The sequence below is a fragment of the Phyllostomus discolor genome, chromosome 6, assembly GCF_004126475.2.
Source record: "Phyllostomus discolor isolate MPI-MPIP mPhyDis1 chromosome 6, mPhyDis1.pri.v3, whole genome shotgun sequence".
NCBI classification, from domain to species: Eukaryota; Metazoa; Chordata; class Mammalia; order Chiroptera; family Phyllostomidae; genus Phyllostomus; species Phyllostomus discolor.
This window is the reverse complement of record NC_040908.2, coordinates 85,741,448-85,767,252: the sequence shown is the minus strand read 5'-3', so window position 1 is coordinate 85,767,252 and position 25,805 is coordinate 85,741,448. Positions and strand designations below refer to the sequence as shown.

The following is a 25,805-nucleotide window of genomic DNA, read 5'->3' as shown; positions in this document are numbered from 1 at the left end:
AGGTAAAATGTTCCAGCAAGTGGGTTAACTGACTCAGCAGTGTTTTGTCCAGCTATCTGTTTTGATCACAAAAATCCAAGTGGATAACTTTGTAACTGGTTCATAATGAGAAATACTGTTTAACCATTCTGAATTGTGTATTCTAAAATAATTGTTAGATCAGACATTCTCAGCCTGCAGTGTGTCTAAGAATTGTTTGGAATGCTTCCTAGCAATGTAGATTACTGCACTTCACAGTTTGTGGCTCAGCAGACCTGAAAAGGGACCAAGAATTTAATAACTCCCTCACTCCTTGGTGCATTTTAACAAGGTCCCAGGTGATGTTGGTGCAAGTGGCCCCTGGATCTTTGAGAAACCCTACCATCAACCACCAAAGGCTGTGCTTGTTACTTTGCCTCAATTTGCTGTTTAGGGAGTCCTGAAGAATCTTCTGGAGTTGGACTCACGGTATTGGGCAGGTCACTCTTATAGGCATTCCTCTGCTGGGTGTTTCCTGGGTGTCTGTCTCCCTTGCTCATTCCATCATGTCTTGCAGCTAGAACAGTTCATTGACTACTAGTGTTTACAGTTAGTGGATTGAGTAATTGTCAATTATCCAGTTGCCAAGACAGGGACTATCTTCTAATCTCAACTGAAACTGGATTTATTTTTTCTTCTGCTTAATTATTTGGTTCAGCGAGGAGTTTTTGAACTGGAACTCAAATGTGCGTGTAGCTGCGGGCAGCTCAACGACCTAAGATGTGGTTGGGGGAAATTTAGAAATTCTCATTCTAATAAAGTGCTGGTAATTTCTAACCTTAGTAAGTAAAAGGCTTTTAATTGTTTTAGCTTTTCTAGATATTTAAAAAACTAACAAAAATCCTCTAAAACATTTAATCAATCCAACTAGTTGTCAGTAATATTGTAAAATATGTAATTACTTGGTGATATAGTACTCTTGAATGATAGAGCTTTTCTTTTAATTTTTTAATAACTGATCACTGTATAAAGTATAATATTTTATATATAATGGACTCTGAAAACACATTTATATTACCAACTTAGACCTTCTTAGTATTTTATGTCTAATTGCTTACTCAGTGTTTTTACTAGAATGTCTAATAGGCATTACAAAATTAACTTGTCTAAAACCAAACTTCTCATATTTTCCCCTAAACTTTCTCTGTTTAAAATATTTCCCACCTCACCTGATGGTAACTCCCTCCTTCCAGTTGCTCAGGATGATAACTTTGGAATCTTCCTTCACATCTCCGTCTCTCACATCCACATCCAATTGGTCAAAAAGTAATAATTACAGCAATGCCTTCAAAATATATCCAAAATCCAACCTTACTATTGGCTGAGACTCTTCATTTGTTCTTTTTCTCCCCTTGGAAGACATTTCCCCCAGATATCCTCAGGACTCTCTTCCTCACTCACTTCAGATCTTTACTCAAATGTCATCTTCTTAGTAAAGCTTTCCAAGACCACCATAGTTAAAATTGTAAATAATAATACCCATCTTTCTATACTTACTCCGAGTCCCCATTCCCTGGTTTATTTTCCATTCTTACCACCATCTGATGTATTATATTTTTACTTACTGTATGATTTATTAGAATTTGAGCTTTATAAAGGAAGAGCCTTTTAAAAGTTTTGTACAGTTATATGCAAGTATCTAGAATATGGTACTTATGGCACTTAGAAAAGTGCCTGGAATATAGTTGGCACTCAATAAATAGTTGTTGAATAACTGAATAGAGAACTCTATGGGTTATCTTGTTCCCAAAGAAGCTTTGTGATTGCAAAAAACCTGTAAGTTTCCCCAGTTCTTTTGAACCTACATTGGTAATTCTAATACTAGGAAGATAATTTAATATGACCTCAATATTTGCTCATTCATTGAATGATTTAATAAACATGTTGTTAGTAAATCCATCAATAGCTGTTTATGGTATTCTTACTAAATGCTAGTCCTTGTTTGGTACTGAAGATGCAAAAATGAAGATGCAAAAATGAACTTAAGACCAGCAGAAAAATCTGGTCTTAAAAACCTCTACTTGTTTTTCTCTTTTCCCATTAGAAGCAGATAAACAAATAGATAATTACAGGACAATGAGATAAGCGCTGTGACTGTCTGAGAGATAATCAGGGCATAAAGAAGGGGCAACAAATGACTGTGGGGTGGGGAGGACTCACGGAAGACTACTTGAGGAGTGGATGGATACCCGAGTTGATTATTGAAGAAGTGGTAATAGTCAGATGAATGACTGCTGATGAGACAGGATGAAATGGGACCTCAAGCCACCCCTGGGATCCAGAGGACCAGAGGGAAGGTTTGGACAGGGATGCAAATGGGATTGTAGTAGCTGGGATTGGGGAGTGGGGAGAGGGACAAATAGAATTTGAGGGTATTCCTGGATGCTACCTTATCTTCTCCTATGAAGTAGAGATTGAGTTCATCTTCAGAGAGCAAGAGGATAACCATTTGAGAGCATTAAAATATAATAAACTGTTTTGTGTGTTGTTTCAAAACCTTAGCTAATGATTTTCATAAAGTTTATATATTTTTAGTATCTAAGTCTGTTTGAAATAACCTTTCATGAAATACGGGTACCAGGCATACTGCATAAGTTTTTTAACTGCTTTTGCCTAGTCCATAAATGCAAGGGTTATCTTTTATTCTTAAAATGTATGTAAAGCAGTTAAGACCAAATTTCCCATTTTCCAGGCTCTTGCTATAATATTATTCGAGTTCCTCCAGAGAAGGTGGACCTTGGGGACACAATCCAAGGAGCCAAGGTGATATGTTCTATTGCTTCTACAGAGAGTTTGAAACCTTCTTACTACCATAGCTTTGGTGAGTCCAGAGATGAAGCAAATTGCAATGGGGTCGGCTTTTATGTTACTATAGCAGAAGGACTAGCTTTGACAAGTACTATGTTAATACAGTTTATTAGAGTATGGTGACAATGAGACCAAGGCTGCATTTTAATTCCAATTACATTTATTCTGTTTTTTTTTTAAAGATTTTATTTATTTATTTTTAGAGAGGGAAGGGAGGGAGAGAGAGAGAGAGAGAGAGAGAAACATCAATGTGTGGTTGCTGGGGCTTATGGCCTGCAACCCAGGCACGTACCCTGGCTGGGAATCGAAGCTGGGACACTTTGGTTCCCAGCCCACGCTCAATCCACTGAGCTACGCCAGCCAGGTATTCTGTTTAGTAATATACTTCTCACCCTAGCTGAATGACTGCTTGAAAAGATAGTTACTTTAGTATAAGCAATTAGTAAAAAATTAATTGACAACCACAAGAGTGAACTATAATGTAAACTATGGACTTTGAATGATTATGATGTGTCAATGTAGGTTCATCAGTTATAAGAAATTCACCACTCTGGTGGGGGATGTTGATAATGCAGAGGCTATACATGCATAAGGACAGAGGGTGTATGGGAAAACTCTGCACTTTACCCTCAATTTTATTGTGAACCTGAAACAACTCTAAAAGGTTCAAGTCTTAATGTAAAAAAAATTTAACCGTAAAAATTAATTGATAGGATTTGAAATTCCAGGTAACTTTAGAGACCACAAATAATCATATATGAAAAGATCTCAACTATATTTTGCAGAGAAATTCAAATTATATGTGGATTGCTTCAGCTTTTTCTCAGAATATTTATCTTTTGTATTCTAAACCTTTATAGCCAATCCGCTCCTGGATCCTTACCCCCAGTATAAATAGCAAAAGGATTAAAGAATAAAGGTTTAGATCATAAACCACACTTTAATATTATGCTTCTTTACTTTCTTCTTAAACCAAAACAATCTTAAAAGAAAAAAAAAAGATAAAAAGCAAGTTGAGGGTACTGAACCCAAAGTGTTCAAGCAGCTCCCATTTGCACATCAGAACAGGAAACCTGTATAACGAGGCTGGGCAGCAGTGAAGCACTGTTTCTGGCGTGCCTTGTTTAGGTGGGTGGTAATGTGTGCAAGCATTCAGACAAGTCCCTGTCACATTCCAGACCACTCACGTTTACCAAATGACATTCTAATGTTGGCTGTAACCTTTTAGGAATGACAAAGAACTATATAATCTTCATTGAACAACCTGTAAAGATGAACCTGAGGAAAATCATCACTTCTAAAATTCGGGGGAAGGCTTTTTCTGATGGAATAAGCTGGGAACCCCAGTACAATACACGGTTCCATGTGGTGGATAAGCACACTGGACAGGTGGGGTATTTTAAGAGTATTTATTATGAAGGTGATTGAAAATAAAGGCAAATTTTCATTTGGTTGATTTTTATCTTCTCTGGGCATTACTTGCATGACTCTTAATCAAGAATATTACTTTCTTCCATAGGTAGGGCTAGCTACTTATTAATTAATATAGTGGATTTACCATATTAGAACATTGTAGGAAATGGCTTTATCCTTTTAATTATCTGATTCAATTAAAATGGCATCTAGAAACCCTCTTAACATGGGTTTTTCCATATAATAATATTTGCAAAAGAGAATTTTGTTCATGCAAAGGTCTTCTGTAACTTTTGCAATGATGCTTTTTTAAAAAAAACATCTTATATGTTTATTACTAGGGAGAGGGGAAGGGAGGGAAAGAGAAAGGGAAGGAAACATCAATGTGCCAGAGAAACATCAATCAGTTGCCTCTCTCATGCCCACAACAAGGGGCCTTGGCCTGCAACCTAAGCATGTATGCTGACTGGGAATCAAACTGGTAACCCCTTGGTTTGCAGTATGATGCCCATCCTTCTGAGCCACACCAGTCATGGCAGCAACATACTTTAATTAGTTGCTTCTACAACTTCTTGATATGTAAATATGATAATCCTACTAAAGTCCAAAGAATATTGGCTATCTTTCTATACCCCTGATTAATAGCAGCATGATATATGTTTATTTTTCCCCTCTCTAAAGAGATAGTATCCTACATTTACTATACTCTTATTTTATTATAAAAATTCCACTTTAATAATGAATGCATTTTTCAAAGATTAATCACTTAAATTTATCATAAGTTATTTAATAGCAGTGTTTTCTATTTAACCATGTAGAATATAAGACTTATCTATCCTTTAAAACATTGGGACATATTTCATGAGGACTTTTAAGTTCTAACAGCTGATTGGTAGTTATATTAAACTGCCCCAGTTTGTTGATTGATACAAGGTTAGGTGACTTAAACAAGCAATACTTAAATCAGAGCATCTTTGCTTCTGCATTTCAAGTACTACTTTCTGCACCAATCTGGCCTGTCATGTAATGGTGATGTGGGGGTGCTGGTGGTGCTGGTGGTGTGTGTGTGTGTGTGAGTGTGTGTGTGTGTGTGTCTTAATTTGTACTTGTTGCATCTGTTCCCTAAAGGAAAAAAATAAAAATAAAATAGGATTTCTGGCCTAGATGGAGGCGTAGGTAGAACACTGTGCCTCCTCGCACAACCAAAATAAGGACAACAATTTAGAAACAGAATAACAACCAAAACTGACAGAAAATTGAACTGTATGGAAGTCTGACAACCAAGGAGTTAAAATAGACACATTCATCCAGACCAGTAGGCAGGGTGGAGTTGGGAGACTTGGTGGAGAGGGGTCGCAGCAGAAAAAGTGGTGGCACTGGGCACACAAGGCACCCTGGCTGGGCAGGCAGTGGCTGGCAGACCCTGGGGGTGGGGTGGCAACAGGCAGACCCAGGGAGGTGGCGATTATGAAGTGAGGCACTGTGCACCAGACAGCTGGCTGACCAGGAGTTCCCACATTTGTGCACAGGAGGTCCCACATTCGTGGGGAGTGAGAGAGACAGAGCAGCCCAGGGTCCCAGCACTGGGAAATAAAGCCTCTAAACACTGATTGAAAACACCTGTGGGGGTTGACTCGCAGGGAGAGACTCCCAGCCTCACAGGAAAGTTCACTGGAGAGACCCACAGGGTCTTAGAATGCACACAGGCCCACCCACAATGTAAATCAGTGCCAGAGGGCCCAGTTTGCCTGGGGGAGGCAGCAGAAGGGACTGAAAGCCAACAGAAAGCAGAACAAATTCCACTGTTCCCTCTCGGACCACCCCTCCCCACCCCCCAGCATACAGCATCACAACCCAGTAATTGGATTACCCTGCCTTGGTGAACACCTAAGATTCCACCCCTCATATGTAATAGGCACCACAAGAAAAACCAAAACAAAACATGGCCCAAATGGAAGAACAGATCAAAATTCCAGAGCAAATTCAACTAAGCAACCAAGAGACAGCCAACCTATCAGATGTGCAGTTTAAAGCACTGGTGATCAGGATACTCATAGAATTGGTCAAATTTGGTTGCAAATTAGATGAAAAAATGAAGGCTACACTAAGTGAAATGAAGGAAAATGCAGAGGGAACCAATAGTGATGGGAAGAAAACTGGGATTCAAATCAATGGAGTGGACCAGAAGGAAGAAGGAAACAACCAAATGGAAAAGAAGGAAGAAACAAGAATTCAGAAGAATGAGAAGAGGCTTAGGAACCTCCAGGACATCTTTAAACCTCCCAACATCTGAATTATAGGGGTATTAGAAGGGGAAGAGGAAGAGCAACAAGTGGAAAAGTTATTTGAACAAATAGTAAAGGAGAACTTCCCCAATCTGGCAAAGGAAATAGACTTCCAGGAAGTCCAGGAAGCTCAAAGAGTCCCAGAAAAGGTGGGCCCAAAAGAAACACACTAAGGCACATCATAATTACATTAGCCAAGATAAAAATGAAGGAGAGAATCCTAGAAGCAGCAAGAGATAAGGAGACAGTCACCTACAAAGGAGTTCCCATCAGACTGTCAGCTGATTTCTCAAGAGACCTTGCAGGCAAGAAGGGGCTGGAAAGAAGTATTCCAAGTCATGAAAGGCAAGGACCTACATCCAAGATTGCTCTCTCCAGCAAAGCTTTCATTTAGAATGGAAGGGCAGATAAAGTGCTCAGAGAAGGTCAAGTTAAAGGAGTTCATCATCACCAAACCCTTATTATACGAAATGTTAGAGGGACTTATCTAAGAAAAAGAAGATAAAAAACATGTATAGTAAAATGACAGCAAACTCACAATTATTAACAACTACATTTAAAACAAAACCAAAAGAAACTAAGCAAACAACTAGAACAGGAACAGAACCACAGAAATGGAGATCACCTGGAGGGTTAGCAATAGGGGAGTGGGAGTAGGAGAGAGGGGGAAGAGGTATGGAGAATAAGTAGCATAGCTTATAGGTTGAAAATAGACAGGGGGAAGGCAAAAAGAGTATAGGAAATGTAGAAGCTAAAGAACTTATGATACATGGACATGCACTAAAGGGGGGAAATGTGGGTGGGAGAGGGTGTGCAGGGTGGAGGGGAGTGAAGGGGAGGAAATGGGATAACTGTAATAGCATAATCAATAAAGTATATTTAAAAAATAAAAATAAAATGAAATGTCTTTTTTTTTTTTTCCTTCACTGTCTGATTTCCCCCTGCAGCTTCTTCCAGGAATGTACTACACAAAACCTTTTGTTACTTTTCATCAAATCAATGCTTTTGAGGACCAGGGCTGTGTTATCATTGATTTGTGCTGTCAAGATAATGGAAGAAACCTAGACCTTTACCAACTGCAGAATCTTAGGAAAGCTGGGAAGGAGCTTGATCAGGTAGGTATCTCTGATTTGTCAGGTGTTGGCAAAATAATTTTTAACTAGCCAAGTCCTGGTTTTGGTTTGGAATTAGCTGTTTCTGTTTCCTCTTTGGCAAATAAGGAGAGAGAATGGTTTTAAAGACACAGCTTTGTCACTTACTTACTTAATACTTAAAAATAATATGAAGTACTTACCTAATACCTAATAGAAAGCACTTGTTTTGAAGCACTTGTTGTTAGCTGCTTATGACACTTGAGTACTAATTTTGTAAATTAAATTTACTGGAAGGGATAGCAAAAAGGACTATAACCGTAATTCTCTAATAAAGTATATTAGTTCCTGTAGCTGAAGGATTTCATTTTTTTCTGATATTGAGTCCAAGGTAAAATTTTTCGTGGGGTTATGCAATATAAATTGTTTTTAGCTGTGGTTTTATTTCAAAATCTTTTTTTCTTTTTTTAAAATATATTTTATTGATTATGCTATTACAGTTGTCCCATTTCCCACCTTCACTCCCCTCCACCCTGCACACCCTCTCCCACCCACATTCCCCCCCCTTTAGTGCATGTCCATGTGTCATACTTATAAGTTCTTTAGCTTCTACATTTCTCATACTATTCTTACCCTCCCCCTATTTTGTACCTACAATCTATACTACTTATTCTCTGTACCTTTTCCACCTCTCTCCCTCTCCCACTCCCCTGTTGCTAACCCTCCAGGTGATCTCCATTTCTGTGGTTCTGTTCCTGTTCTACTTGTTTGCTTACTTTCTTTTGGTTTTGCTTTAGGTGTGGTTGTTAGTAATTGTGAGTTTGCTGTCATTTTACTATACATGTTTTTTTTATCTTCTTTTCTTAGATAAGTCCCTTTAACATTTCATAAAATGAGGGCTTGTGATGATGAACTCCTTAACTTGACCTTCTCTGAGAAGCACTTACCTGCCCTTCCATTCTAAATGAAAGCTTTGCTGGAGAGAGCAATCTTGGATGTAGGTCCTTGCCTTTCATGACTTGGAATACTTCTTTCCAGCCCCTTCTTGCCTGCAAGGCCTCTTTTGAGAAATCAGCTGACAGCCTGATGGGAATTCCTTTGTAGGTGACTGTCTCCTTATCTCTTGCTGCTTCTAGGATTCTCTCCGTCATTTTTCTCTTGGCTAATGTAATTATGATATGCCTTGGTGTGTTCCTCCTTGGGCCCACCTTCTTTGGGACTCTCTGAGCTTCCTGGACTTCCTATTTTAAAATCTTTTGAAAATATTGCTTTTAAAGTTTACTTATACTTACTAACTTATTTATGTTTTATAGTCGTATGACAGGTCTTGATATCTGCAATATGAGTCAATTAGCTCTTTTATTTTTTAAGAATGCCTAAGTTTTTCTTGGCCTTTTCATTTCCATAAATTGAGTTTATCAATCTTTTCCTTTATGAGTAAAGCACTGTATATCCTGTTTCAGACATCTTCCTGTGCTAAAGTCATGAAAATATTCTTTTATATTATCTTCTAGAGGAAGTTTTAATTCTGAAACATTAAGTATCCATATATTTATTATTGTTTCTAGACTATATTGTGTTTCATGGTATGCTTGGACCAGTACCATATTGTTCTAATAACTATCACTATATAAAAATTCTTGATGTTTAGTAGACCAAGTCCTCCTAATTCTTTTTCTATAGTGAGTATCATGGTCATTCCTGGCCCTTTACAATTTTGTATAAATTTTGGAATTAGCTTGTCAGTTTATACACACACATACCAAAACAAAAATATGTGTCAGATTAATGCATTTGTTGGTTTTCAATTTCTTGCCTTATTTTAATGAACTTGAAGTACATTGTTGAATGTCAGTGGCATCCTTATCTGGTTCTCAGTTTGACAAGAAAAACTTTCAACATTTTACTGTTAAGTATTCTGTTTGCTGTAGAGTAAAAAACTAATAGACCTTGTGTTCTAGAGAAGTTTTATGTTTAAAGGAAAATAAAGCACAAAGTACAGAGAGTTCTCATATAGTCCCTTCCCCTTTACCTCCCCAGTTTCCCCTATGAACGTTTTGCCTTGGTGTGGTGTGCTTGTTACAACTAATGAACCAATATTGATAGTTTATTACTAAAGTCCATAGTTTACATTAGACTTCACTCTGTGTTTTACATTCTACAGGTTTTGACAAATGCATAATGTCTTATATCTACCTTAATAGTATAATTTCAGTACCCTAAAATACTGCATTCTACCTGTTCTTACCTATCTACTTCCTTGAATCCTTGGCAATTACTAATCTTTTTACTGTCTCTACAGTTTTTCCTTTTCCAGAATGCCATGTAGTTGGAGTCATATAGTATGTAGCTTTTTCAGACTGGCTTCTTTCACCTAGCAACACCCATTTAAGGTTTCTCCATGTCTTTCAGTTGCTTCATAGCTCATTTCTTTTCATTGCTTAATAATATTCTAGTGTATGGATGTACCACACTTTGCTTATCTCTTTACCTATTGAAAGATACCTTGGTTGATTTCAGTTTTTGGCAATTATGAATAAAATTTCTATAAACATTTGTGTGCAGGTTTCAGCTGTGTTTTGCTGTTAAACCTAGCCACTAAGTTCTTAAACTGATTGCACTTTTTCAGTTCCAAAATTTTGATTTGGTTTTCTTTTATAATTTCTAGTTCTCTGCTACAATTCCAAATTTAAAAGAATTTCCTTCAACATAGTCAGACTTGTTAATGTCTGATAACTGTATTATCTGAATCCCCTGTGGCTTTGTTTCTGTCATCTGTTGTTTACCTTTTTTAAAAAATATATTTTATTGATTATGCTATTAAAGTTGTCCCATTTTTCCTCTCCTTTATTCCCCACCATTCTGCATCTCCTTTCCCACCAGCATTCCCCCCCCCCCCCCCCCTTAGTTTATGTCCATGGGTCATACATATAAGTTCTTTGGCTTCTCTATTTTCTATACTGCTCTTAACCTTCCCCTGTCTATTTTGTACTACCAATTATGCTTCTTTTTCCCTGTACCTTTTCCCCCATTCTCTCTCCTCTCTCTCCCCACTGATAATTGTCCATGTGATCTCTATTTCTGTGAATCTGTTCCTGTTCTAGTTGTTTACTTAGTTTGTTTTTGTTTTTTTTTTTGTTTGTTTAGTGATAGTTGTGAGTTTGTTGTCATTTTACTGTTCATATTTTTGATCATCTCCTATTTCTTGGATAAGTCCCTTTAACATTTCATATAATAAAGTCTTGGTAATGATGAACTCCTTTATCTTTACTTTACCTGGGAAGTACTTTATCTGCCATCCCATTTTAAATGATAGCTTTGCTGGATAATCTTGAATGTAGGTCCTTGTCTTTCATGACTTAGAATACTTCTTTACAGCCCCTTCTTGCCTACAAGGTCTCGTTTGAGAAATCAGCTGACAGTCTGATGGGAACTCCTTTGTAGGTGACTGTCTCCTTATCTCTTGCTGCTTCTAGGATTCTCTTCTTCATTTTTATCTTGGGTAATTTAATGATTATGTGTCTTGGTGTCTTTCTTCTTAGATCCAACTTCTTTGGGATTCTCTGAGCTTGGACTTCCTGGAAGTCTATTTCCTTTGCCAGATTGGGAAAATTTCCCATCATTATTTGCTCAAATAACTTTTCCACTTATTGCTCTTCCTCTTCTCTTTCTGGTACTTCTATAATTCAGATGTTGGAATGTTTAAAGTTGTCCTGGAGGTTCCTAAGCCTCTTCTCATTTTTTTTTTTTTTAATTCTTGTTTCTTCATTCTGTTCTGGTTGTATGTTTATTTCTTCCTTCTGTTCCAAATTGTTGATTTGAGTCCTGGTTTCCTTCCATTCACTGTTGGTTTCCTGTATATTTTCCTTTATTTCACTTGTATAGCCTTCATTTTGGGAACGAGCTCAATTATTTCTGTGTACATCCTGATTACCAGTGTTTTGAACTCTCCATCAGATAGGTTGTCTATCTCCTCATTGTTTAGTTCTTTTTCTGGGTTTTGGTCAGTTCTTTCATTTGGGCCATATTCCTTTGTCTCAGTGCAGCTGTTACGTTGTAAGGATTGGAGCCTCAAGTATTCACCAGGGTGGCACAACCCACTTTGCTGTGTTTTGGCATGTCTGTGGGGGTGGGGTGAAGAGGGAACAATGCCTCTTGCTAGTTTGCTCAGCTCTCGCTCAGCTTTCAGTCATTTCTCTCACTTCCCACAAGTGGATTGTGCCTTCTCAGGTGCTGATTCCCTGGTGGGTGGGCTTGTGAACATTCTAAGATCCTGTCAGCTTCTCCAACAGACTATCTTATGAGATTGGGAGATTTTTCCCTCCACTGCAACCCCCACAGGTTTTTACAGCCAGAGATTTTGTGGCTTTATTTACCTGGGCTAGAACCCTAGGCTGTGCGGTTTGCCTCACTCCCCAGTTGTTCCTCCTGGCTTATCTGCACATGAATGTGGGGTATCCTGCTACCACCTTGCCTGCCCTGGTCTGCCAGCTACCGCTTTGTCCCATGTCCTTGCCACCCCAGCTGCCTGTCTCCACCCTTCTTACCAGTCTGGATAAATGCTTCTTATTTAACTCTTTGATTGTCAAACTTCCAAAAAGCTTGATTTTCTGGCAGTTCTGGTTGTTTTTTGTTTTTAAATTAGTTGTTATCCTTCTTTTGGTTGTGTGAGGAAGCAGAGCTTATCTTCCTATGGCTGGGAGCTCTGTTTTGTTTTTTAGATTCACTTGAAAACCCTTTAACATTTCATGTAATAATGGTTTGGTGGTGATTATCTCCTTAGCTTTTTATTGTATGAGAAGCTTTTCATCTGCTTTTGATTCTAAATGATAGCTTTGCTGGGTAGAGTAATCTTGGTTGTAGGTCCTTGCTTTTCATTACTTTGAATATTTCTTGCCAATCCTTTCTAGTTTGCAAAGTTTCTTTTGAGAGATCAGTTGACAGTCTTATGGGAACTCTCCTATAGGTAACTAACTGCTTTTCTCTTGCTGCTTTTAAGATTCTCTCTTTGTCTTTAAGCTTTGACATTTTAATTATGATGTGTTGTGTTGTGGGCCTCTTTTTTGATTCATCTGGTTTGGGATTCTCTGCACTTCCTGGACTTGTTTGTCTATTTCCTTACCAAGCTAGAGATGTTTTCTGTCATTTTTTTTCAAATAGGTTTCCAATTTCTTCCTCTTCCCTTTCTCCTTCTGGCATCCTCATGATTGAATGTTGGTATGCTTGAAGTTATCCCAGAGGTTCCTTATGCAATCCTCATTTTTTTTGGGGGGGGGGGGTTGGGGGGGTGGGATTCTTTTTTCTTTTAGGTGTTCTGATTGGGTGTTTTTTGCTTCCTTGTACTCTAAATTACTGATTTAATTCTCAGCTTCATCCACTCTACTGTTGATTCCCTGTATATTATTCTTTAAAAAAATTTTTATTCATCTTTTTAGATAGAGAGGGAAGGAGGGAGAAAGAGAGGGAGAGAAACATCAGTGTGCAGTTGTCTCTTGCATGCCCCCTACTGGGAACCTGACCAGCAACCCGCATGTGCCCTGATTGGGAGTTGGGCTAGCGACCTTTTGGTTCATAGGCTGGCACTCAATCCACTGAGCCACGCCAGCTAGGGCTATTGTTCCTTATTTCAATCAGTGTATCCTTTGTTTCTGACTGGATCTTTTTTATACCATTGAGGTTCTCACTAAATGCATTGAGCACCCTTATAACCTGTATTTTAAACTCTGTATCTGATAGATTGCTTGTCTCTATTTTGTTTAGTTTTTTTTTTTTTCTTGAGTTTTGTTCTGTTCTTTCATTTGGGCCACATTTCTTTGTCTCCTCATTTTGGCAGCCTCCCTGTGTTTATTTGTTTTTATGTATTAGGTAGAGCTGCTACGTTTCTCAGGCTTGGTAGAGTGGCCTAATGTAATAGGTGTCCTGTAGGGTCTGGTTGCATGGCTTCCCTAGCTGGGTACTCAAGGTGTGTCTAACATGTAGGCTGTGTACACCTTCCTGTTGTAGTTGAGACTTGATTGCTGTTGGCATGACCAAGGCCAGCTACTGTCTGTGTTCTGTCTGGGGTCACCTGGCATAAACTACAAAATGATCTGCAGATGGCTGGTACTTGGGCTGGGCTTGTAGGTGCTTAAGCGAGACCAAGCTGTGAACCAAGGCCAGCTGCTGCTAGTGGCAGGCCTGGGCCAGCTTAGTTAGAGGTACGGGGCTCACTGAAGCCAGATGCTGCTTATTTGAGAGAATTTAAGAGAATCTGAAGCATGGGCCAAAGCAAGCCATTTGCATGGAAAAGCCACTGGAAACAGCTTGGGTGAGCCTGAAAGTTGGGTAGGGCAGAGTCTCAGGAAATCACCAGGGTGGAGTAAACAGTGTGAGCCAGGCTGATGGAGTTTCAGGTATGGTACCTGCCTGCTGGCTTAGTGGCTTTTGGAGGAAGGGTTCAGAAAATGTACAGTGTCCTCTGTCAGCACTTCTGTCTGGAAGAAAGCTGTTCCCCAGCTCTCACCCTGATACCAGACAACTCAGTTCCTCTGTGTATGTTTCTGATGCCTTTCAATCTGCTGCTCCCATGCTGGAGCTCAGAGGGAATGAGTCTGAATAATTCTGTTCATGAGGCCTTTAAGAGGAACTGCCTGGGATTCCAGAAGTTTCTGTCTTCCATAACCTGAATCTCTGCCTGTTTTTACAGCCAGAAGTTATAGAGACGTATCTTCCTGTCACTGGAAGCCTGGGCTGTGGGGCTTGGTGTGGGGCTGAGACCCCTCACTCCTGAGGTATCCCTCCTGATTTTTATCTGCCCCATGTGGGTGTGGGACCAGTCCATTAGGCATCACCACCCCTCTTACCAGTCTCGATGTGGTTTCTTCTTTAATTCCATAGTTGTAGGTCTTCTTTTCATTCAGCTCAATTTCTGATGACTCTGAATGATGGTTGTTCTATAGAGTAGTTATAATTTTGATGTAGTTGTGTGAGGAGGCAATCTGTGTTTACCTATGCCACCATCTTGATTGGAAGTCCCCTTTGCCCATTTTTAAATAATTTGTTTTTTGGTATTTTACAATGCATGTGAATCTGCAATGATCTCAAAATTAAAAAGTTCACTAAAGAAAATTCTTGATTTTTCTCCAGCCATTTACTGCCTTTTCCTAAAAACAACTTATGTCCTTAGAGGAAGAGTTACCCCCAATACCTAGTTTACCTCCTCCCAAATCGCCATCCCGTGTTTCTTCCCTGCTTTTTTTTTGCTCACCAGTGCCTTCAAACAGCTGTTTTAAACATTTTGTCTAGGTGTTCTAGCTGTTCTCAAAGGGACAGTTTATCCACATTATCTAATCTACCATTATTGGAAGTCTCTTTTTGTTCAGGTATGGTTTTGCAAAAGAAAAAAAATATTTAAATAAATTTAAAAGTAATTTTTAAAAAGCTAACTCTTTATGCAGCTTCAAAATAGCGCTAAATCTTTACTCAGTAAAAGTATTTCTGCATGAGATGGAGATAATATGAACTAGGTATATGGGGAGAAATGACAGTTCTCCCTCTTACAATATTTTTTAAAATTAATTTTTAGAAAGAGAGTGGAAGGGATTGAGGGAGGGGGGAGAGAGAGAAGAAACATCCATTTGTTGTTCCACTTACTTATGCATTCATTGGTTGCTTCTTGTATGTGCCCTCATTGGGGATTGAACCCGCAACCTTGGCTCCATCTTACAACATTTTAAAGGAGAAATATGTACTTAAAGCATCTTATTGTCATAAAAATATACTGATTTTACTAGGGTCTCTTGCTTAAACATCATCTCTGCAGAGAGGCTGTGTTGGTCCCTAAGACCACCTGTGGATAATTCACTGGGAAGATTCATAGGCATAAAAATCAGCAAAAGGAAAAGGTGCAGGGGTTGAAGTCTGAAGGATACCAGAGTCCTTGGAAGCATGCATCTTGTTGGGAACCACCCTGCCTGGTATCAGAAGCTGTAACCCCCACCAAGGCTAAGGCTGAGGGAGTGGCCTTGGACTGTAAGCCAGCAAGGAGACAAAAGCTTATCTCCCTGGCAGGAGCGCTGCTTCTGCTGCTTCATTTATAACTGAATCCCAAAGCTTGGTCGGTTAGCCAAAGATGGGTAAGATTCCCCAAGGGGGGAACGACCTAAGACAGGCACGATCACGTGGGAGGCCCCCAAAAGAAGGACTTTGGGGGCTACAGCAAAAGGGGGTGATGGACCCTTGCTCCTCGGCTTTGACTTAGCCTGAGTCCTCATCTCTGGGAGAAAATCTCCTTATCTCTTGGTTGCCTCACTTCCCTTGCTCCACCTAAGCCTGAAACAATGACAGGATGGTGCAGCTTTGTGCTGAAAAGGGCGGATTCCCTGGGTGATCAGGCTAAGAAAGAATATGTAAAATCCTGTGAGACCTGCTTTGTTTAGAATGCTCTTAGTTGAATGAGAACGGTCCAAGGAGGAAGTCATTTTGTTCCTTAAAAGTCTTACAGCTCTTTGACCCTGACTCAAAATAGACCCTCAGAGTTCCTTGTTATCTATTGTTTGATCCTTACTTCCTCATAACAAGTAATGAGCTTTTACCTGAATTCTTATGGAAATGAAACCAATAAAAAGCCTCTCCAGAGGGGGAATGGCACACTCTCCCCACCAGGGAGGGTGGCCAAGCAGCGCCCTCCAGGAGAGAGGCTGGCCAAGGCACTCCCCACGTGAGGAGTGGCCCTGCTCTTACTATTCTTCCACAGGACCTGGTTGTCTCTGTGTATGTTTTTCTCGAGTTTCGATGAGCCATCTGCAGCGTTCTGTGATCACTGCTGGCTGGTGACCCATGCATCAGCATCTGGTTGTCCAGGGTTTTTGTTGGGGATCTGCACATAGACATATAGCTCCTACATGGGTAACCTCAGTTACTGAAGCTCCAGACCACCATAGAGAAAGTAGAGGTTCATTATAAATGACATTGTTAGCATAAACTATCTGGGTTAACTAGTACAGTGTGACTCAAGGCATCAGGCATGCCAAAACGCTTTCACCAGACAGAACAGTCCAAGGTGCCAGACAAGGGCCAGATATGAAAACAGGTCTTTCTTGAGAATGTGCAGGGTTTGAGCAACTTAGGCCTGCTAAGTTAACCCTTTTCCACACAGAAGTCTATCCTGACCAAACCCGAGGAAGGGAGCAGCCCTTGTCACACTGCCGTCCCTCACCCTGTAGTGTGTTTTTTTAATGGCACTTATCACTATCACACCTTGGGCTAGTTTAATCATTTGCTTATTTGATACTAATTGAATAACATTTATTGTCATTCTTTCTCTACTAGACTGTAAGTCCCATGAGGCCAAAGATTTTGTTTTGTTCACTGCTATATTCCCAGTGTCTAAAATGCTACCTATAGTAGGTATTCAGCAGGTATTGGTTGTATAAATGAATGAATGAAAAGGATCCTTTATGAATTACTTAGGAATGCCAATAGTATTGCCTGAATTTAAATTACTGGGATATGCTGTTATGCTATGAATGACAATTTTCCACCTGTTTATTTCTGTTTCCTGAATAGGTCTATGAATCAATAGCCAGATCTTTCCCTCGGAGGTTCGTTTTGCCCTTACATGTCAGTCTGAATGCCCCTGAGGGGGAGAACCTCAACCCACTGTCCTATTCTTCAGCCAGTGCCGTGAAGCAGGCTGATGGCAAGGTAAGCTATGAATGAACATTAGACTAAGACTTTGAATTTTACTGGTGTCTTTTTATTCATTGACTGTTCTCCACAATGTTTGATTCACAATAAGTTTCATAACATTAGTCTGAGCAGTGTAAGGTCCTGGTACATTGCTTGCACAAGAACTGCACAATTCTGGCTGGGAGTGAGCACTGTGTTTACTGATCCATTTTGTATTTTGAAATAGATATGTGCAACTTTCTAATGGTTGTAAAATGTTTAAACATTTGAGTTTGTTATTGACCATCCCTACCCTTTAGATAATGTGTGCTTATCACAGGCAGATCATTGTGCAGCTATCAATGTTTTGGCTTTAGTAAAATAGAAAGCCCACTTGTACCTCCTAGCGGCTTAGTCACAAAACCTGATAATTTTTTATGCATTCGTATACATGATGGAAAGAGGAACAATATTAAAAAATTACATAGAACCTCTGTTTCCAAGCCCTGTTAGAAACTCTTACAGAGTATCAATTCCCACCCCCTGCTCCTGTTCCAACCTGCATTGAAGAAAGTAAGTGGATATTGAGCAATCACTACAAATCCTTCTGGGACCTTTTTTAGATTTGGTGCTCTTATGAAAATCTACATCCTGAAAACTTAGAAGAGGAAGGAGGTATTGAATTTCCCCAGATCAACTATGGTCAATGCAGTGGCAAAAAGTATCATTTCTTCTACGGCTGTGGCTTTCGGCACTTGGTGGGGGATTCTCTGATCAAGGTTGACGTGGTGAACAAGACACTGATGGTAATGAAAATCTCTTTCCTTTTACATACCTTTTAAAGATCTGTTCTGCCCTTTGAATTAGTTTCTGTTTTGTTTAAGGTAGCTTCTGAGATTATTTAATATTTAAGCAGCTCAGCCATTTAGTTTTATTAAGTGTGAGAACCATGGAATTACATAGGTAGGAGTATGTTCCCCTAGGGAATCTAAATGAACCACAGACCCAGAAAAATAGTTCTGTGCTTGGTGTTGTTTTGAGAGAAATCATGGGGTGAAGGTTGCTGGCATACCTGTATTTCAGGTTGGTGGGAAATTGTAATTTCACAGACTGTGTTTGATGGCGATGGAATCTGCAGCTCCAAAAGCTCCCTCTATCTCTCCTATATTCGACTCAGTAAGCCTGATTTTTTTTTTTTTTTTTTTTTTTTTACTGCTGGAATATTATATTGACAGCAAAAGTCATTTCGGGAGGGGAAAAAAAGCTGTTGAAAGCTTCCACATCATAACTAATTTTCTTTTATTTTAATATATTTTATTGATTATGCTATTACAGTTGTCCCATTCCCCCCTTCTCTCCCCTCCACCCTGTACCCCCCTCCCACCCACCTTTCCCCCTTTAGTTCATGTCCATGTGTCATACTTATGAGTTCTTTAGTTTCTACATTTCCCGTACTATTCTTGCCCTCCCCCTATCTATTTTCAACCTACATTCTATGCTACTTATTCTCTATACCTTTTCCCCCTCTCTCCTCCTCCCACCCCCCTGCTGCTAACCCTACATGTGCCCTCCATTTCTGTGCTTCTGTTCCTGTTCTGATTGTTGACTTAGTTTCTTTTGGTTTTGCTTTAGGTGTGGTTGTTAATATTTGTGAGTTTGCTGTCCTTTTACTATACATGTCTTTTCTTTATCTTCTTTTCTTAGATAAGTCCCTTTAGCATTTCATAAAATAAGGGCTTGGTGATGATGAACTCCTTTAACTTGACCTTATCTGAGAAACACTTTATCTGCCCTTCCATTCTAAATGAGATCTTTGCTGGATAGAGCAATCTGGGATGTAGGTCCTTGTCTTTCATGACTTGGAATACTTCCTTCCAGCCCCTTCTTGCCTGTAAGGTCTCTTTGGAGAAATCAGCTGATAGTCTGATGGGAACTCCTTTGTAGGTTACTGTCCCCTTACCTCTTGCTGCTTCTAGGATTCTCTCCTTCGTTTTTACCTTGGCTAATGTAATTATGATGTGCCTTGGTGTGTTTCTTCTTGGGTCCAACTTCTTTGGGGCTCTCTGAGCTTCTTGGATTTCTTGGAAGACTGTTCCCTTTGCCAGATTGGGGAAGTTCTCCTTTATTATTTGTTCAAATACGTGCTCAATCTGTTGCTTTTCCCCTTCCGATTCTGGTACCCCTATAATTCAGATATTGGAACGTTTAAAGGTGTCTTGGATGCTCTTAATCTTTTCCTCAATTTTTTGAATTCTTATTTCATCATGCTTTCCTGCTTGGTTGATTCTATCTTCCTTCTGGTCCACTATATTGTTTTGAGACTCATATTCCTTCCTTTCACTATTGGCTCTCCTCCGCGTGTCTTCCTGCATCTGTTTTATGGTAATCTGCATTCTTTCATCTAAATTTCGTCTAAAATCAACCAGTTCCATGAGCTTTCTGATCACCAGTGTTTTGAACTGTGCATCTGATAGATTGGCTAATTCTTGGTCGCTCCAAAGGATGAGTCCTGGGGGACTGATCTGCTCTGTTGAAAACATGGTTTTTTTTTTTCCTCTGTCTCTCCTTTTTTGTTTCCGGTCTGGTCGCTCCTGTTATGGTGGGGGGCGGAGCCTTAGGTGCTCACTGGGGCTGGGCACCCCAGTCGCTAGATTGTGATGTTATATGTGGGGGTGGGGCGGGAGCGGGGCGGGAGAAAACAATGGCGGTAGTTCCGTTCCCCTGGACTCAGACCCTTGTCTGGGCTTCTGGGCCGCGAGCTCTGCCCTGGTCCACAATCGCTACCCCTCTGTGTCTGCCAGCCGCAGCTTGCGTACTCAGGGATCACCGCTGCCTTCTTGCGCGCCGGATGGCTTTTGCGCCGATTTCGCGCCATACCTTCCCCTGACCTCCGCGCACCGCTGACCCGAGCCAGCCCTGCGCCCGCCCGGCTTGTCTTTTCCTACCAGTCCAGATGAACGTGTCTACTTCAGCTTCTTGGCTGCCCGACTTCCATTCAGATAAACCCTCTGCCGGATCTGGGTGTTATTCTGATAGTAAATTATTGTTGTAAATTATTGGTTTTCTAATCTTGGTTGTACGAGGAGGTATGGTGCGTCCACCTATTCCTCCATCTTGCTGGAAGTCTCACTAATTTTCTATTAAATACTTTTTGGGTGGACTTACAGGTTTGGAGAGAAGATGGCTTTTATCCTTCAGAACCTGTTTTTGTTCCAGTACCAGGGACCAGTGAAGAAGATGGCGGGGTTCTTCTTTCTGTGGTGATAACCCCCAACCAGGTGAATGTATTTCTCTGTCACTAGTCAGAATGAAAAGTAACACTGAGGCTTGCAAGGGTTATATTTAGTGATGCCATTTATAGTTTAGTTTACTTCCCATTGTGCCACCTTCTCTCTTTTCTTCCTTTCCTTACTATTTGTGTACCCTTTTAATCATAATCCATACTTTTTATTGTTTTAAATTTCTATTTATAGAGTTACGATAATTTTAGTTTGCATAAGAATGTATTTACAATGTACTTGTATACATTTTATCTTATTTAGTCACCAAAACAACTTTGTGGGATACCATTTACACATGTGGAATTTGTAACTGAAGGCAGTTGAAAGAGAATTGTAATAGATCTCCTACTAGTAAAGCCAGTATTTCATTTCAGTGTTCTCTCTTCTGGTCTAATATTCATACCACCATCTGTGCTGCCAATTTCAGTTGAGTGACCCAAAAGTCTAATGTGGGAAGCCCTGGTAGCTCAATAATATCTAACTTTTCATATAGGGCAATTTTGTGGCAAACAGGTTCCCCGAGTACTAGTTTTTCTTAAGATTTTATTTATTTATTTGTAGAGAGAGGGGAAGGGAAGGAGAAAGAGAGGGAGAGAAACAACCATTGGCTTCTTGCACAACCCCCAACCGAGGACCTGGCCTGCAACCCAGGCATGTGCCCTGAACAGGAATCAAACATGCAACCTTTTGGCTTGTAGGACAATGCCCAACCCACTGAGCCACCTCAGTCAGGGCTGAGTACCAGTTTTGACCAAGTATTAGTGGCTGTTTGGTGTGTAGAATTCTAAGCCCTTTAAAGGGTTTGGTGAGAAATGTGCTCTGATCAATCTGTCAGGTCTGCCATGGGCTTAGGAGGTGTTAGTCCTCATCCCACGGACTTACCACTCCTGTAAATTATACTTGGGCAGATCTCAGTCTGCCTGGCAATGCTACATTTGAACAGCTCTAAATCAACACAAATTGGAGGCATTTCTTTTTTTTTCCACATTTTTTTTATTGTTCAAGTACAGTTGTCTCCATTTCCCACGCCCCCAGTTTCCCCAACCCCGGCCATCCCCACTTTCCACCCATGATCCTACCCCCATTTGGTTTTGTCCATGTGTCCTTTATACATGTTCCTGAAAACCCCTTCCCCCTTTCCTCTCATTATCCCCTCCTTTCTTTTCTTTTCTTTTTTTAAAAATCCTCATCCAAGGACATTTTTTTTCATTGATTTTAGAGGGAAGGGGGGAGAGAGAGAGGGCAAAACAGAGGGAGAGGGGAGAGAGAGAGAGAGGGAGAGAGAGAGAGACATTTATGCAACATCTATGTGAGAGAGAAACACTGATTGGTTGTCTTCTTATAAGAGCTTGATCAGGGCAAGCACCCTGATTAGGGATCAAACTTGCAACCCAGGTATGTGCCCTGACCTAGAATTGAACCCACAATCTTTCGGCCCATGGGGAGATGCTCCAACCAACTGAGCCACATCAGCCAGGGCTGGAAGCATTTCTAATTTGGAAGAAAGAATTTCTGTGTCTCAGGAAATTGAAAAGGGGCAGATAAATCCTTAAACTCAAAGAGATCCTATTAAGGTGATTGATATAAACAATGTAATTTTTTCACTCTAGGTATAAATTTCATCCCTAATTTCCTTTCAGTCCAATTCAGCCTTTCAGCAAATGTTTAGTAAATGGAGAGGCAAGGCAGTATGCTGGTGCCAGGGACAGACATGAAGATGAATAAGATATGGTCTCTCCCTTAGGAATTTTAGAGACCAGTGGAGGACAGACATATTTTTGATAGGAAAGAAAGGATAACTTTCATTATTGTCTTTTCTTCTCTAGAATAAAAGCAATTTCCTCTTAGTCTTGGATGCCAAGAACTTTGACGAACTGGGCCGAGCAGAGGTGCCTGTGCAAATGCCTTACGGGTTTCACGGCACCTACGTCACCATGTGATGGAAGAAGCATAGGGTTTGGAACTAGGTTTAAAATGCATGTGCTCTGTACAAAAGAGAGACCAAAAAGGCCACCTTACCTTCCAAACCATGAACAACTGGTTTTTAAGTTTCAGTTTTTAAATTTCAGTTAAAAAGAATACAGGAGGTAATTATGGCTTTATATTTCTTAGGGCTTTTCCTTGAAGACATTAAACAAGTGTTGATACAACCTCTTGAAGAGAGTTTTAAATTTGTATTTATTGGATATATCTTCTAGGTAATAAGAATACATGAAAGAAAAACTAGAACTGGGTCATTACCATCACAGATAGGTGGGTGACAGAAGTCCTCACACTTGGGAGAAGAAATACAAATAATTGTAGACAGTAGAATATGAATATAGATCTGAAAATCACCTGTTTTTTTTTTTCTATCACAGTCTGTCTGTTACCAGTGGTCCTCAGGTCCTCATAGAGGACAGGAAGCCTGCTGTGTCATGCTTAATGGCTTCTTTTAAACTGACTGTTTCTCTGCAGCTGTGGTTGAAGCACCCACTACCATCTCCTTCCCTGCCCCCAACTCAGTCTTGGCAGAGTGTTGTTTTGAAGGACACAGTCAAAATCTGGAATTTCTTCTAATCTTCGGGTATATACCATATTTTGCCACATAAAATGAGCAGTTTTTTGCCCAAATTTTTGAGGGAAAAATGAGGATGCTGATTATACATGGGTATAATGATTACAAACCATGGGCATGATAACAGGTATAATAATCCTGTGTATAATGGCCATGAACCCACAGGTACACATTATACACAACAAAATATGGTAGTTCTTCAGAGATTAATGAAAAGTTGGTGGTTCTTCATTTAGTTGGGCAACAGGTGGCATCAGAGACCATTTAATCGTCACATTTCTAAACTCCCCACCAGTTATCACTAATAGTACAAGTCAGCCTAGGTCTGTCACTTAAACCACACTCTTGACAATACCCTCAAAATCCCTTGTTCTCTGTTCCTTCAGTTATACTCTTTCCCTCCACTGAATTCCAATCCCAGGCCAGTTAAACCTTCCACACTCCCTCTGCATGTTGTATATTGCTGTAGAACACGCCCAACATGTCTTTTGGGAGCAAATGTGAATTCATGATTAGGTCACTGCACACAGTCTTGGACCAATATAGTTTCTTCTCAATTTCTTTAGGAGTTTTTGTAAACATCACAAACCCTAACTCTTTAGTGAAGTGTTCCATGCAGACAGATGCCACATATGAAGGTTTACATTGTGACAATAAAGTAAAAATTGTAAGTTTTGTGTTTGGGTTAGTGAGACAGAACAGTAGCAGGTACACAATGGCAAGAAGATGCCTAAAGAAGACTAATATATCAGATGTGGGAGCTTAGAGGCTGAGATAATTATAAGAACATAAATCCCCTGATATCTCACAGAAGTCCTCAAAAAGGCATGGTACTCCCCCAGAGAAGACAGGGAGGTTTGATCTGAACCTGGGTCTGAAAGGTGAAGGAAACTAGTTGTCATCTGGGAAGTACACAGATCTGATCATGTCTTTCCTCTGTTTATAAACCTTTACTCTATCCTACTACATGGGGAGTGAGGTTCAAACATATAAAGGTTAGTAATACAATCATAAGATTTTGACCCAAGGATGCCTGAATTCTGCCTTGGCCTTGGAATCTATGAGGTTCTTGAAGACGAAAAGGGATGAATGCTATTTTATAATCTAGGTGCATATGCTTAGTAACCCAATGCAGAAAGTTTTGGTAAAACCGAGTGAGCATATAATTAAGGCTCAAAGCCTAGGCAGGGCCTCTTCCTCTCCCTAAGCCCAACTCATCACTGGCCAGTGTCCAGATGCTTGAGGGATATATGGTCCACAAGTGAGGTGAAAAGGAATTAGGGTCTACCCTAGTGACCTTGTCTTAACTAGTTATATTTGCAAAGACCCTATTTCCACTATTTTCAAAGTTATATTGTGAGGTACTGGGGGTTTGGACTTTAATATACTAGTTTTTTGGAGGGGTTACAATTCAGTTGATGGTGGGATCACTGAGGGTGAATTTAGTGAGTACCTTTATACAGAATTAGCTTTAACAAAAAAGTTTTAGAGCAAGAACTGCAAATTCAATGATATATTTTAGTCAAGCAAATAGGTAAAGTAATTTCTCAGAAATTCCTTCTATTTCTTACCTTTTATTTTATTTTGATTTTTAAAACTATTTTTTGGAATGAGTACAGTGTTCGTGTAACCACTGTTTGAGTACCTCCAATGTAGTCAATGCCCAAGAAATATTGTTTATAACATAAGTGATCTTGGTTAAGTCATTCACTTATCTGGGCCTGTACTTTTCTATCTGTAAAGATATTTTCTATATTAAATCTCTGAAGTTTACAATTCTTTGAAGTTTTCTTTACAGCACAAAGGGGAGATGAGAAACATTTGTTTTAAAGATTTTATTTATTTATCTTTAGAGAGAGGAGAAGGGAGGAAGAAAGTGAGAAACATCAGAGTGCAAGAGATACATTGACTGGTTGGCTCTCTCAGCTCCCAGCCTGGGACCTGGCCCCACAACCCAGGCATGTGCTCTGACTGGGAATCAAACAGGCGGCCTTTCAGTTCAGAAGCTGGCCCTTAATCCAATGAGCTACACCAGCCAGAGCTAGAAACATTTTTGAAAAGTGTGTAAAGAATGTTTGCTACATAACATATAAATAATTTAATACAGAACAAACAATATATAGCTGGAGACCTGAGACTTTGAGAGAAATTACCTTTTGGGCTTATATTTCTACCACACTCATGATTTCATCTATCCTTCCCAGTGCCTACAACAGTTCCAGCCTCAAAGTATTCATTAAATATTTAATGAAAACATGAATGGATGCAAGAGGTGACGTGGTACTGGTGCCGGTAGGATGTGTGGATATTCCTTATGAGTAGGTGTGAGTAAACAAGACCCTTTCATTCTGGAGGTGTCTACATTTGACATAGAATTGCTAAAGTGTACGTGTTCACCTGTGCATGTATCCGCATTATGCCGACCCGGAGTGATAAGCGATTTCATGCATGCCTGTGCATGAGGACAGCTTGAGAATCTTCCTTAATAAGAATCTTTAGAAACAGTCTAAAGGCAGTATCATCTCTGAAAGCCACGTAGTCCGGCACTTGCCCTGGAATTCCTGCTCCTTTTATGCTGAAAGACGGCCCCTGGGTTTTTCTGAGTAACCAGCTAGTAGAGGTTTCTATTGTAATCCAGGGCTTTCTAGAAGTGAATGGGAGGAGCGTCTCACAGAAGTCCCTCTGGGACCCAAAGTGTACCCGG

At 39.9% G+C, this 25,805-nt stretch overlaps 1 protein-coding gene across 3 annotated transcripts in view; it reads left to right on the top strand.

Annotated features, from left to right (window-relative positions):
* Nucleotides 1-22,601, top strand: part of BCO2 (beta-carotene oxygenase 2) — a 44,793-nt gene extending 22,192 nt beyond the window's left edge. For 2 of the 3 annotated variants that reach the window (XM_036028562.1, XM_036028560.1), the window contains 7 exons: nt 2,711-2,839; nt 4,055-4,215; nt 7,472-7,639; nt 17,162-17,299; nt 17,887-18,069; nt 20,431-20,541; nt 22,371-22,601. In XM_036028562.1, coding sequence (XP_035884455.1) covers nt 2,711-2,839; nt 4,055-4,215; nt 7,472-7,639; nt 17,162-17,299; nt 17,887-18,069; nt 20,431-20,541; nt 22,371-22,484 — 1,004 coding nt within the window. In that variant the 3' untranslated portion in view covers nt 22,485-22,601. The remainder of the gene's footprint in view (nt 1-2,710; nt 2,840-4,054; nt 4,216-7,471; nt 7,640-17,161; nt 17,300-17,886; nt 18,070-20,430; nt 20,542-22,370) is intronic. The other variant, XM_036028561.1, reaches the window with a different exon arrangement.
* The last annotated feature ends 3,204 nt before the right edge of the window (nt 22,602-25,805 follow it).